The sequence below is a fragment of the Cryptococcus neoformans genome, chromosome 1 (assembly GCF_000149245.1).
Source record: "Cryptococcus neoformans var. grubii H99 chromosome 1, complete sequence".
NCBI classification, from domain to species: Eukaryota; Fungi; Basidiomycota; class Tremellomycetes; order Tremellales; family Cryptococcaceae; genus Cryptococcus; species Cryptococcus neoformans.
In genome coordinates, this window is record NC_026745.1 from 1511707 (window position 1) to 1523980 (window position 12274).

General features: G+C 47.7%; 5 protein-coding genes and 2 non-coding genes; 3 read left to right on the forward strand and 4 right to left on the reverse strand.

The window, feature by feature from the left end:
• Positions 1-88: 88 nt before the first annotated feature.
• Positions 89-1801, reverse strand: CNAG_00588 (hypothetical protein). XM_012191433.1 has 5 exons: positions 744-1801; positions 654-688; positions 523-603; positions 434-465; positions 89-382 (listed from the first exon to the last, which is right to left on the reverse strand). Exons 1-5 carry the CDS (start codon positions 1017-1019, stop codon positions 291-293), a joined length of 516 nt encoding a protein of 171 aa, XP_012046823.1. The 5' UTR covers positions 1020-1801; the 3' UTR covers positions 89-290.
• CNAG_12078 lies at positions 1633-4198 on the forward strand. Its single transcript, XR_001045365.1, has 7 exons — positions 1633-2157; positions 2230-2354; positions 2401-2625; positions 2696-3168; positions 3251-3490; positions 3543-3795; positions 3909-4198. It is a non-coding gene; the product is annotated as a hypothetical RNA (non-coding RNA).
• On the reverse strand, positions 3790-5373 carry CNAG_00589 (5-formyltetrahydrofolate cyclo-ligase). XM_012191434.1 has 6 exons: positions 5131-5373; positions 4957-5085; positions 4684-4896; positions 4551-4624; positions 4424-4496; positions 3790-4359 (listed from the first exon to the last, which is right to left on the reverse strand). The coding sequence occupies exons 1-6, from the start codon at positions 5270-5272 to the stop codon at positions 4226-4228; spliced, it is 765 nt and encodes a 254-aa protein (XP_012046824.1). The 5' UTR covers positions 5273-5373; the 3' UTR covers positions 3790-4225.
• Positions 5374-5503: 130 nt separating this feature from the next.
• Positions 5504-8678, forward strand: CNAG_00590 (para-aminobenzoate synthetase). XM_012190968.1 has 12 exons: positions 5504-5574; positions 5621-5714; positions 5766-5847; positions 5895-5993; positions 6045-6198; positions 6256-6374; positions 6423-6752; positions 6804-7850; positions 7923-8097; positions 8159-8242; positions 8311-8388; positions 8456-8678. Exons 1-12 carry the CDS (start codon positions 5523-5525, stop codon positions 8569-8571), a joined length of 2430 nt encoding a protein of 809 aa, XP_012046358.1. The 5' UTR covers positions 5504-5522; the 3' UTR covers positions 8572-8678.
• CNAG_00591 (hypothetical protein) lies at positions 8612-10743 on the reverse strand (the record flags this gene model as incomplete). The annotated part of the gene is made up of 5 exons (XM_012190969.1): positions 8612-9463; positions 9523-10030; positions 10100-10216; positions 10299-10487; positions 10584-10743. 5 exons carry the CDS (start codon positions 10741-10743, stop codon positions 9367-9369), a joined length of 1071 nt encoding a protein of 356 aa, XP_012046359.1. The 3' UTR covers positions 8612-9366.
• CNAG_12079 lies at positions 8938-10485 on the forward strand. The gene is made up of 3 exons (XR_001045366.1): positions 8938-8977; positions 9030-10188; positions 10268-10485. It is a non-coding gene; the product is annotated as a hypothetical RNA (non-coding RNA).
• A 346-nt stretch (positions 10744-11089) lies between the features above and the next one.
• Positions 11090-12261, reverse strand: CNAG_00592 (dolichol-phosphate mannosyltransferase). XM_012191435.1 has 4 exons: positions 12046-12261; positions 11898-12004; positions 11538-11844; positions 11090-11475 (listed from the first exon to the last, which is right to left on the reverse strand). Exons 1-4 carry the CDS (start codon positions 12225-12227, stop codon positions 11181-11183), a joined length of 891 nt encoding a protein of 296 aa, XP_012046825.1. The 5' UTR covers positions 12228-12261; the 3' UTR covers positions 11090-11180.
• Positions 12262-12274: the final 13 nt, after the last annotated feature.

Below are 12274 nucleotides of genomic sequence, written 5' to 3' on the forward strand. Positions count from 1 at the left end.
AACGGCCACTAGAAACCAAAGGCATCTGTTGAGTACCACACCTGGATTACCCTTAAGAATTACTTTATGGATGAGTCTTGGGGATATTAATCAGAGTTCTTGAATTATACTGTGCATACATACTTCTCGACTTCATATAACAAAAGTGCTATATTCGCTACACTACTACATTTCACCAATGAATGATTGTCCATCCTCATCATTCCTAAATATTATCGATTTCGTGTTGATTATAATGGCTGGGCTGCTGTTACGATGTATGCACATGGTGACCTTCTGAGTTTCCAGACTTAACTACTCCAAGCAGCGCAAGTCCTAGAAGGGGTAGCGCTGGAAGACGAAGAAGAAGGAGAGGGGCCGCTACCATCGAGAATATTCCAAACTAAAATAGGGTCAGTTTTGAATTGATTATGGAGTAAGGAAGATGACCAACCTTGGTTGGTGTTGTAAGGGGTGCATTGGTAGCTTAAGGTGGCTGTCAGTTACCATACATGATAGTTGGAGCAAAAAAGGAACACTCACGTCTGGGGCCCGTTGTCGCCCTCGTCGAGACACTGGTTGCCGCCGGTGATGGCAATGCGTTGGTCACCAGTTAAAAACCAACTGAAGAGTCTACTAAGCAAGTGCCCAACCTTTGAACGCTTGGTACTTACGTCTGCTGGAAAAGGCCAGGATAAGAAGTCCAGATCTGTACACAAGAGGTGAGCGAAGCCTGAGGCTTAAGAGGAACGAAGGGAACGAACCTTGACACCCTCGTTGTTGTCACTGCCAGTACCAGCGTCCAAAGCGAAGTTAGTTCCGTGAAGAATAACACTGCCGGACCCAGGGTTGATATCCCAAGTTTTGGCTTGATCACAGTTAACAGTGACGACTGGAACACCGTTGCTGTTGTCGTTGCTGTTAGGGGACAGGCATTTGCCGTCTCTGCCGGACTGGATCTTGGCACCGGTGTAGCGTTTGGTGAAAGGCGCAGCAGACACGAGAGCGAGCAAGGGAAGAAGGGTAGCGAAGAACAACATATCGGGAGTGTTGGGTGGGGCTGGTTGGTATTAGTTAAGCAAGTAGTGGAAGATAGGTAGAGAGTTCAACAAACTTGCTGGATGGGGTTCTTTGTCTTACTCTGAAGGCTGCCTTTTATACGTTGTTTCGATAAAAATGGGGCTGTGAGGTGTTGGGTATACCCTCACATGATATCGTCTTCTCTCTTCCGGCATGTATCGACACAGCCTTTTCCCCTCGTCGTACCGGTGACAGAAGGACATACGCAACATCTTTTAGACTCAAAGAATCAATAATAGAAGAAACTTTCCGTTGTGCCGGCGGGAGTGTCATGACGATGAAGTCTAAAAAGGGAATCTGTCAAAAGAAAGAGGGCCCCCGAAGCCACCGAAAACAGATGTAAGTAAAGGCAGCTAACCCATGAAGGCGATGCCCGCCTCTCAACTGCAGAGATCATGGGATTCGTAGACAGATATGGCGGAAGAGCAGAGTGACGAGTGACAAATGACTAGACTACACCAAGTTTTGCTTAATTAACATGGATCCTCCCACATTTACGAGTCGGCGAGTTGCGGGCTGCTAGAAAAAGGGAACAACTTAGCACCGGATACGCATCAGCTCTGTCTCTTCTTCCTTGATCTCAGAACCTCCTCGCGTCTAGCCCTCGTCGTCACCCCCAAATAATGCTGGGCGAATCTCGAATTAACCATAAGGAGTATTTCGATAACCCAGTCAGATCGTGAAGCCGGCATTGGCGGTCAGCTGACGATCATGATCTGCTCTTTAATGTCGTCGGGTCAGCACCGGTTGACTTCGGGCCCGCGTGGTACTATCTAAATAAAAGTATTTCACTGTCATTTTCTCGTACTGAGTGTTGTGCTGGTAGTACGTATGCAATTTAACTAACTTGCAGCAGAAGTTCTCGTCCGCTTCCCCGGAGAATTCATTTGATATATTTCCCCTCTTTTTGCGGTGCAATTCTAATAATGGAAGTACGCAGGGGCGTTCTTTTTTCGTTGTCATTCCCGAGGGGGAGGAGGAGAGTCGATGGTTCCTCGATCGACAATGGAAATAGCCATGGTGTTGCTAGTAGTGCCTTGTGAATACTGCGGATAAAAGCTGATATTCGGCCAATTATTGCACATGTCAAGTCGGATGGTAGGTTTTTCTGCTTCCCTTCCATCACCGCTCGCTCTGCCCTTACCCTGCTGGCGCTGAGTGAAGCTTTAGCTCCAGGTCTAACTAACGCGATTTGCGGCGCTCTTTTATGATATCATCAGGACATTAGGGGCCCGGCCGGTTCCTCGAAAACCCCGCCAATACTATTACATCGTCTTTCGTTATTATCATAATAGGTAGTTATCAACAGCAGGAGCTTCGAGCTGATTCGAGTTTGGCCAGATTATTACTGGTGCCAATGCCTGTGCGATGTTCAAATTATCGCGGTAGAGGTGATCAACGATCAATAATGAACTCCTTTGTTCTGTAGCAATCGTTGGCGAGAGGTCTTCCAATTGAATTCGCACTGTATTTTATCCTCCTGACCACGTTGGTTATCCTCTGGATCACCACAGGTTCATGCCGATCGACCCATATCTGCAGTGTATAAGATGCGTAGCTGTGCAGGTGTGCGAATCCTCGGTTTGTTCTTCTGTCTAACCTGTGCATATTAATTGATTATTTGATGTTATAATAGGCTGTAGTATCTAGGATATATTATGGCCAATCATCTTTCCAATCCCTGCCTTGCTCTTCATCCTCCTGAACTCTGAAAAAGGGAAACTATTCTGAAATGGAAACCATTTTAGTACAGCGATTGCCGCTCTAAAAAATTGGAGTCTTTGAAAACAACGTAACTAAACACTCCTCCGTTGCTACTATTTGCGCACTATACTATTCATAATTCTTCTGCTGTTATTTATTCTTGCACCTCTTTCAGATCGAAGGACGAAAACATCCTTCCTCAGCCATGAATGCGAAGAGAACAGCAAACCTCATAGTTCTTCATCGGCAAAATAGGAGCTGTGGTTTGCACAGTTTAAACTTGATCAGAAGATGTGTGTGTAAAAAAATAAAAGATGCGGCTCCTTCATGTATATGTCTCCATGACATTGGCATAGACAAACAGGTACGACGATGGCCCACGATCAATGATGCTGATTTACGCGTGTGAGTTCCCATTAACGGCAGCTCCATACAGGAGCGTCTACTACACGGACAGAAACTAAAAGCGGAGATCTGTGAGGCACAGTTTTTTTACCATCGTCCTCTAAGAGTTTTTTGTCTTCCCGACCCTGTTGTAATTCGATTCGGCGTACCCACACACACCCTCAACGGAAGAAGGAAGATACCCATAACTGTCCCCCAATTTGCCCAAATCTCTGTCAAAACCTCTCTTGCCGCCTTGTCTTCTATATGATATTGAGCGGCATCGCACACGCCTTGCGTACCCCTTGTGGGACGATCGGTGTTTGAGTTGGTTATGATGTAGGTACGTATTGTGCGCTTGCGACAATGAGGTCGATTGACGGGGAAATAATAAGAGGATGCTGTGCGTTTACCGCTGATTGGTAAGGAGCATGAATTTCCGTCAGCGGACTGGACCAAGATGAAGCCACGGCCAATAAATAATTAGATTATGGAAGACGACTCGCCTTGGATCAGTTAATAAACTGTGGCTCAGTCGACAGCGCTCCAAATGGCCAGTAAAAAGAGATCTCAATACGAATATCACCTTTCTCGATATGCCCCCGTTTGAAACTCGGACCCAGTAACGGCCATTCATTTCGTCGGCGTGTGAGTTATCCCTTGAAGCGTCTCGCTGCTTTTAAAGCACACCCGAGAGATTTGACTCTGGTTGGTCTTGTCCAAGGATTGGCACGTGTGGCTGATTATTTATTTTGGATTAGAAAATCGAGCGGGTAGATTGAAGGAGTGTTGAGGATGGCGGATCAGCTAGGTTCTTCACTGGTGGTGCTGCTACTACAGCTCGGAAAGCTTGCAGGGGGCTGGACGGATGAGTTGAAGAACTATATTGAAGACAGTTAGAGATCTTGAAAGGATGCCATGGGCTTATCCTTTCGGCATTATCTTCAGCGGTTTCAAGTAATAGTGTGCCGAGATCATTCCGGAGACATGATCGTCTGCATTCGACGTCTGTTTAATACATGACCCACTGAGGCAAGCATTACGTTATGATAACCCTAACTCTTGACATTTCATTTGGTCAATTTGATCCTTCCAATTTTTTCCTCCATACGATGCCGGATGGTGAGATAATCCCGTCGAGCTGAAAATCCCAGTCCCAGGTGGGAACTCTTTCCCCATGAGATAATATCTGCGGCTCGAGTGCAATAGCCACTGCGCGTAGATCAGCCATTTTCTTCTTGAATCACATGGTCAGACTGCATTTGCAGAGACGTACTGAGTAAAGGGCGAGGACGCGTGGAGGTGTATGATTGAAGGAAACGGTCGTAGTAGGCTTTACCTCGGCCAAGCTGTAACCGTTGTCAGACTCATCTTTCGTCCTATGTTGAGTGATAGAAACGTACTCTATTGCACTCTTCGTCGAATGCGACACCCGGAATGAGGATCAAGTCCATTGCAGGCGCTTTTGGGTTCATAGCTTCGAAACTCCATGAGCTTTTATCTTGCTTGACCTGATGAGGCGGAAAGCATTCGTACCATCCTCCCGTAAAGATTTATCCATGTCTCTCCTCTCTACTCCAGGGTCAACGATTCCCCATCTATCTAGAGGACAGTTTTCTAGATCTTGAGTGGAATACAATCTGAGCATACGCATATCCTGTTCTGATGATGGGCCGGAGAGCGACGGGGTAGAGGGGTTGTGGGTTCGGGAAGGGGGCGCAGGGATGTATGGTGTGTACAATGAAGTTCCTAGACAATCGAAGTAAGCTTTAATTTTCAGAATATGCAAAACTGGATGAACAGTATTACCTCGTTTCAGAAGATGATCCACGATCAAATTCGTCCGTAATTCACCCTGTGCCATACTGAGATAACACCCGACAGAGTTCGCCTTCTTGAAAAAATTTTGATCAAGAAGTATACGGAAGACGTCTCTTGCTGAACTAATGTAAGATTCTATTGGCTATAGTGTACATCACTCACACTGTTTGTCAATCTCGGAATCACTCATGCCCTTAAGCGTTCGAAGCATGGTTTTGCGCAATGTTGCTTTGAGGGCAAATGTTACAGCCATTTTATCTCGTTCTTCTTGTCTCCCAGTATCACTGGGTTCCGGGTTGCTCATGTGGCGCTCCAAAATGAAAGTGTTAGGAGGGTTAATGGCTTGGTACTAGCCAAGACCTTCAGTATTTGTGGACCTTGTGTTGTGGAGATGGCACGGTGATGGGGAGAAGGACTGGGACCGATTTGGAAGTGATGATGTGGGGATTTGAGGTGCGGCGAATTCCGATGGTTGGGCCGGGGATGTTTTAGAAATATATCTGTTTTCGTTCCCGAATTGTTTTTCGTCGAGATTCTTGACGCAGAGAGTGACGATGGAGCCTCCCCCGCTGCCCCGGACACTCGTGCTGGATTACTATGATTCGTGTGAGTAGTACGTGGGGGAGAATGCGGCGCCAGCTTACCTCCTCAGACACCAACAACCTGGTCACCCTGCTCACCCGCACCTACGCGGACGCCGACGTGCTGGAAAAACTCGTGGTGGTGAAAGCCGACGAGTACACGTGGTGAGGCCCCGCCCCCTTCTCAAGCCTCTGACCACGTCTGACGCCGTGCAGGGACGAGTTTCAGCGCCTCGTCCTCCCCAACATCGACTGTGTCATTCTCTCCCCGGGGCCAGGCCGCCCGGATAACCCTGCAGTGAGCGACCTCTCCGCCCTCCGCCCCTATCCCTAACCATCCCGCAGGACATCGGTTTCGCTCTCCAGCTGCTGCGTCTCCATCCGCTCCCAATCCTCGGTGTCTGCCTCGGTCATCAAGCGATCGGCGTAGCCTTCGGTGGAAAGGTATCTACCAGGTTGCCCCCATATATGTGACCTTACTAACGCCCTATAAAGATAATCAACATTCCCAAAATCACCCATGGGCATGTCATTCCTGTCGCTCCGGTACAGCCTCCCATTGGGCTTTTCGCTTCTCCTCTGTGGAAGGCTGGTGGTGAAACCCAGTTTGATGTGGTCGTCTACAACAGTTTAACAATAGACCCGATGAGTATGTCAGATCATTCCTCCTCTAATCAATGTCTTGCTGATATCTCGATATCTCTAGCCCTTCCTCAGCACCTTGAGGTGACAGCGTGGTCCATTCCTTCATCTGATCGACCAGCTAGTATCCAAGGACTGAGGCATCGACTCTACCCTATATGGGGTGTACAATACCATCCAGAGGTAAGCTTTCGGTCATCGGAGTGATATCATCGCTTACAACACTTACAGTCAATCTCTTCTACCTGTGGCTCATCGCTACTCATTTCGTTCTTGAACGAGGTCCACAAAATCAACAATCAACCTACGTCCTACCCTAACCTCCTTCCCTCGATCGTCTCTTCCTGCGCATATCGTGTTGTCAAGGCTGGATCAACAACCACATCCCATGAACCATCACGCACTACGTCAGCCTCTTCATCAAAGCTCGAGAAAGTGAACAAGGCTTTTGGTGAATTGGGCAAAGGTTTAACCACGGAGGATGTATTCCAACGTCTCGTGAGGAGGCCGCTAAGAAAAAGGGAGAAAGCTGTAGCAGAGATATGGCTTGACGGGCAGACAGTAGGTCTTCATAACCCCTCTAAGACATGAATGTTCATTGACCACTTGCAGCCTACTCGTCCTACTACCTCTTCACTCGCTTCCCCGTCTTTCCTTCTCACATACTCTCTCACTACTCGTACTGTTACTCTTCACCGAGCGGGATCCACTCCTAGCAGCCTCCCTCTCTCTGAAGATATCACTTTTTGGGAGTGGTTCTCCGCCGGCCAAGAGGCCATAACCCGTAATCTCCATTGTGCCCTAGAACCTCGAATGAGCGGCTGGAGAGGAGGTTGGGTAGGCTGGTTTGCGTATGAGATGAAGGAGGAGAGTCTTAGGGGTTATCGAAGGCGGGGAAGGGGAGAGGGAGAGGAAAAGGTAGATGCCTGTTGGGGATGGACGGACCGGTTCTTGGAAAGGACCCCTGAGGGAGAATGGGTGGCGAGGGGTGTGGTCAGACAAGGTTCGGATCAACTTAGTGGGATCGAGGGTTGCGACATGTTGCGCTGGTTGCACAACGAAGGCATCACTTTCGGAGCCACTCAGGATGACTGGGTAAACTACGTTCAGTCTGTGTCAAGCATACTCGATACTATGGGTGAATCTCCCGCATCCTCCCCGTTACCCAAGTTCCATCCCACCAGCTCAAGTGACGCCTATCAAAAGCAAATTGACGCATGTCGCGAGGCCATCCGCCAAGGGGAGAGTTACGAACTTACCCTCACCACTTCCTTTTCCTCTACCCCTTTATCTTTCGATCCTTTCGCTCTGTATTTGCACCTTCGGAAATTCAACCCCGCCTATTACTCTACCTATATGAGCTTCCCCACCCTCTCAACCTCTTCATTACATGGCAGCTCAGGGACGCAGGGTATCGCTATCCTCTCAAGTTCTCCTGAACGATTCTTAAAAATTGATTCTTCCAGACAAGTGGAGATGATGCCCATCAAGGGAACGAGAGCGAGAGTCAAAGAAGGTCAATGTGTATGTCGACCTGACGTTGGGTGTGAAGGAGAGAACCCAGGCTCGGAGGAATGTAGACAGGAAGGGAGGAGGGAGGATGAGCGAAGAGGGAAAGACCTGGTTGAAGATGTCAAAGAACGGGCAGAGAACCTCATGGTCAGTCAAACTCCTCTTGTCCACCAGCTTAACAAAAGGAACATGCTAATATAAAGTGGCTTTGTTGTCCAGATCGTTGATCTTATCCGATCCGACTTGCTCTCGTGTTGTATCCCGTCAACAGTCACCGTTCCAAAGCTTATCGCTCTTGAATCCTATGGGGTGCATAACCTAGTGACGACAGTTCAAGGCACGCTGGCAGACAATGTTGGGAGTGTGGAAGCTGTCAAAAGATGTTTCCCACCTGGTACGTACCTAAATGAAAGACTAGTTTGACAGATCGCTGATGAAGAGAATGCTATTGGTAGGCTCCATGACGGGTGCACCGAAGTTGAGGTCAGTACAGCTTTTGGATGAGTTTGAGAACCGTCAGCGAAGGGGCATATATTCCGGTAAGCTATCAACTCTAAGACATTCTCAAGCAATTGTGTATACTGATATTTAATTGTCTTCCTATCAGGTGCTTTGGGTTACTTTTCTGTAGATGGAGTCACAGATCTCAGTGTTGTCATTCGTACGATTGTAGTCGAGAATAATCGTATGTTAATCCAGCCACATATGGACAAACTTATGTAAAGGGGCTGATTGAACTCGACCATGAATAGGATTGAGTATCGGGGCTGGAGGTGCCATCACCTGGCTTTCGGATAGGGAGAAGGAATGGGACGAGGTGTTGACCAAGGTCAAGTCTGTAGTTGGGAGAATGGAGGATATAGAATAACATGCTGGCAGCGGCATCACATCTAGTTATTTGGGCAATTGTGGGTTTATTATCATCGCGTAGAGAGCATGCATGTACCTAAGATGTTGGTCCATTTTGAAGGCATAGCTTAGAAGATAGGGACCTTCATTTGAATACCCGAATAGCCCTTGAGATTGTGTGTGTGGGGATAATACCTCAGGACCATACTCCTTGTCCGCTCGACAACTCGTCAATATCCTTCTCCCATTCTTTTCATTGATAACGGTGGATAGATTCGCATCTCGGAAACGAAAAAAAAAGAGTTCCCAGCATGCCTATTTTTTGCGCAGGGAATCTTGTTTTTTCCCCAGCCCGATGATGACGACTGACGATCTGTTCCTATAGATTTGTCCATCTTCCATCTTCCATCAACCCCATAACTGTAGTGAGTACATAGATATCACATTCCGCATCCTGTAGTGTCTCATCTAATCCAGGCAGAGCCATCCTTTGAACAATATCCAAGTGGCACTCAAGGTCACCCCAAACTTTCTCGGTCATTCATACACAAATTTGGTCACCACCACCATTTCTGTTACCCACACTATATTCCCTTCAACCCCCTCAGGTGCCGAGGTAATGTTTGGCTCAAAGCTTGAAGAGATCGAAGAGGGATTATCTTTCTGGTTGAGGGTCCTAACTAATCGGCTTTGAGATTCTGCTAATGTCGATGTTGAAACGCTGTCAGTTTCGGAGCAGAACGTGCCAGAATCGACTGGGAGGAAGGATGTAGGGAAGGAAAAAGAAGAAGAAGACTCGGTTGATCCGAGAGTATCATTGTTTTTTCAGCCAAGCGAGAAGATAACAGTCGTTCATTGCAGTATCGTATGTGTAGACTACGTCATTTCCCCAGGGATTAAACAATGCCACCCTAAACCGCCAAACGTCAATAGAACGTATATTGACGATGAAAGAGGTAGATGCACTTACATCTTCGTCCCATTCACTGCGATTGATGTGTTCAGAACTGCATAAGCATGGCCCCCTACAAGTTCTACCGCCCCAGTAGGGAAGGTCTGGAGTACCACCGGGGTCTTGGTCCCCTTGCTCAGCACTTCCCAAGCTTCATCTCCCAAATCTCCCTTGAACTCCCACGCCGCCTCTTTCCCCGTCAAGATCCGCAACGCATTGGGCACTCCTGCAGGATTAAGGGAACCATTTGTTGACGGAAGGATACCAGAGTACACGGCAGCCGAATCATATGCACCTGGCCACCATGCAATAGAGGTATCTTCGTTATCGTTGTTGATCAGCTGGGAATGGTAAGTCACAGGGACTGATTGGGCAGTAAGGGAAGTGTCATCGGCGAAGATGGTGACTGTGACGTCTGTAACGTTCAGATCGGATGGGCTAGAGTAAGAGAATTTAGATTTGATGAAAGAAGGTGAAATCGTGGTGATTGCTGCCATAGATGAGAGCCAGCCACAATCTCCTTCATCTGTTTAGAAGATTGTCAGCAAGATGACCCATTTGAGTATTGATGATGAAGCGTATGATGGAGGCTCACGTTGTCCAATATCATCCCTACTCGGCATCCCGCTCGCCCCAAAAAGAGGCGCACCGTCACGCTTCGAGATGGGTCGAGGCGGGGACAGTGTAGGTCTTGCATGCGTCCATGTCAAATCTGCTCATAGTCAATAATCATCCCACTGACCTGATAGTTTTTGAAAAATAGCATTCAAATAGAAAAAGTGTGGAGAACGTACCAACAGAGAATAGAAGGGTGATAAAGAACGTATTGATCATCTCGACAAGGTGTGCTATATGGCCAGGATGTCCCTCGTCCGCCAGGTAGATTTTGATAGGGTATGACTGAAGGAGATTTAATTCTTGAGTTGAAAAACATAGGCTGCCCAAAAGATTGTTGAGGGATGATTCATATACCAGCTCCCAGCCTATGCTCCAGTTTGAGTTATCTACGCTGATCCGGTTGCTTGCTTTGTCCATGACCAAATCCCCATTCCCCTGTTACCAGCGGTCAGTACTGGGACGGAACCTCAAAGGAAGCCATTCGTTGGTTGGATTATTGGACATTTTGCAAAGATTCTGGAAATCAATTCCTTTGAGACTTGTAATTATCCCCTTGGTAAACTCATCTAATCGGAGGTGCAAGGGGAGTTGAAAAGCTTTTTTCATGCTCCTTTCATACATGCTTAATTTCGTGCAGGTAGATTGGTCTGTTGTGGTGGTCGGTGAGCGCGATGGTATTCTACAGAAAACATAGGACATGTAAGCTTTTTAATAATCAGTCTTCAACTTTGATATAATCCACAATTTTCCTTCATAATCGTGCTTGACGAAGAATTCAACAGACGACAACAAAGTCATCTGTAATACTTTTGGCTTGAAAGAGGGTTTTACCCATTGTCTGTCCATCAGCTATCGTGCATTAATGAATACGCGATAGTCCACCATCATCAAAGGCCAAGTGCAAGGATCTGGTGATGTTCACTTTGTGGGTTGCCAATCTTCAGTCGTCAGGTCGTCGCCAGGTCGGGACCCTATCTGGTTTCAGCTCTGCATAATATACCTACAAAAATCACGCAATAGTAAACTTTTTTTTAAGTGAGTGTCCAATAAACGGCAGTTCACTCAAACTTTTTCAACCAACTCAACACATCTTCACAAAGCACCGTCTGGGCCTCCTTTTCGCTTACATCGTGCGATGCTCCTTTAATAATACGCCATTCCAGTTTGCCGTTGGCGACATCTGCCCACTTGGGGAGCAAGTCTTCTGGACGGGAGACGATCCATTCGGCGTCTTTTTCAGAGAAGAGAGCTAACGCTGGGGCAGTGAGCGCACCAAAGGAGGTGGAGAGGGAGTGGACGTATGGCTGGGTGGGCTCGAGAGGGATGTCGGCGGAGAAGTAGTCATCGTCGCCACTACAGACTGTTTAGCTTTGCATATCTGATGTATAAAGAAGAGTTGGTAGAGGGTGACTGACCCAACACCCATCAGACTCCAGAGCCTGTATGCCGTCATCTTCATCTCGACCCCTCCAAACCCTGCCTTTTTGCAAAACTCATCCGGCATTATTTCATGTCCTTTTCCCTTTTTGACCATATCTTCTGCCAGAGAGAGATAGTCGCAGTATGGCTTATCTTTGGCACAGACTTCTCTGTCAGAGATGGGCGCTTGCATGATCCCTCCGTCGACGTGGTAGGCCGGATCGTTGTTGATGGAAGAGGAGAGATAGTGCATGACGTTTTGGGAGCCTGTCGAATGACCCATGATAATAACTGTGGATAAGCCTGTACCATGTCAGAGAGTGCAGCGGGTGCCTAAAGGAACAGCAAGTAGTTACCACCAGTTGTCTTCAAGTACTTGACCAAGGCCTGCATTTCCTCTCGATCCCGATCTAAGCTACCTGTGCCGTAGCCACCGTATGCTGAGCTCCAGTGAAATTGAATCCTTGGTCCGTTAGCTTTCTGCCTTTCCTCCTGGCCACTTACAGTTTCCACCCGGCTTTTCCTAGGGCATCGCTCAAGGGATAAGTGAAGGGCACTGCGCCAAGGCCGTTTGTGAGACCGCCAATGAAGACGACAGCGCGGGTAGCTGCGAGATCACCGGAGGTGAAGACTGGATAGAAGAAGGGTCCGCAGGGGATGGTGATGAGCTGGCCTTGGAGCGACATGTCTTGTGTTTTTTGATGGAGATGTTGCTGCTTGTGCAGTATCAGAT

Bases quoted from the DNA above. Each gene is read 5' to 3' on its own strand.
- CNAG_00588 (XM_012191433.1), bottom strand. From the start codon at position 1,019: ATGTTGTTCTTCGCTACCCTTCTTCCCTTGCTCGCTCTCGTGTCTGCT. The intron at 689-743 runs GTTCGTTCCCTT...TCTTGTGTACAG, and splicing joins ACAACAACGAGGGTGTCAAG to ATCTGGACTTCTTATCCTGG. The intron at 383-433 runs GTTGGTCATCTT...ACCCTATTTTAG, and splicing joins CCCTTACAACACCAACCAAG to TTTGGAATATTCTCGATGGT.
- CNAG_00589 (XM_012191434.1), bottom strand. From the start codon at position 5,272: ATGAGCAACCCGGAACCCAGTGATACTGGGAGACAAGAAGAACGAGAT. The intron at 4,625-4,683 runs GTACGAATGCTT...GGAGTTTCGAAG, and splicing joins TAAATCTTTACGGGAGGATG to CTATGAACCCAAAAGCGCCT. The intron at 4,497-4,550 runs GTACGTTTCTAT...CAACGGTTACAG, and splicing joins TCGACGAAGAGTGCAATAGA to CTTGGCCGAGGTAAAGCCTA.
- CNAG_00590 (XM_012190968.1), top strand. From the start codon at position 5,523: ATGGAGCCTCCCCCGCTGCCCCGGACACTCGTGCTGGATTACTATGAT. The intron at 5,994-6,044 runs GTATCTACCAGG...CGCCCTATAAAG, and splicing joins GCGTAGCCTTCGGTGGAAAG to ATAATCAACATTCCCAAAAT. The intron at 6,375-6,422 runs GTAAGCTTTCGG...CAACACTTACAG, and splicing joins GTGTACAATACCATCCAGAG to TCAATCTCTTCTACCTGTGG.
- CNAG_00592 (XM_012191435.1), bottom strand. From the start codon at position 12,227: ATGTCGCTCCAAGGCCAGCTCATCACCATCCCCTGCGGACCCTTCTTC. The intron at 12,005-12,045 runs GTAAGTGGCCAG...TAACGGACCAAG, and splicing joins GGAAAAGCCGGGTGGAAACT to GATTCAATTTCACTGGAGCT. The intron at 11,845-11,897 runs GTAACTACTTGC...GACATGGTACAG, and splicing joins GTACTTGAAGACAACTGGTG to GCTTATCCACAGTTATTATC.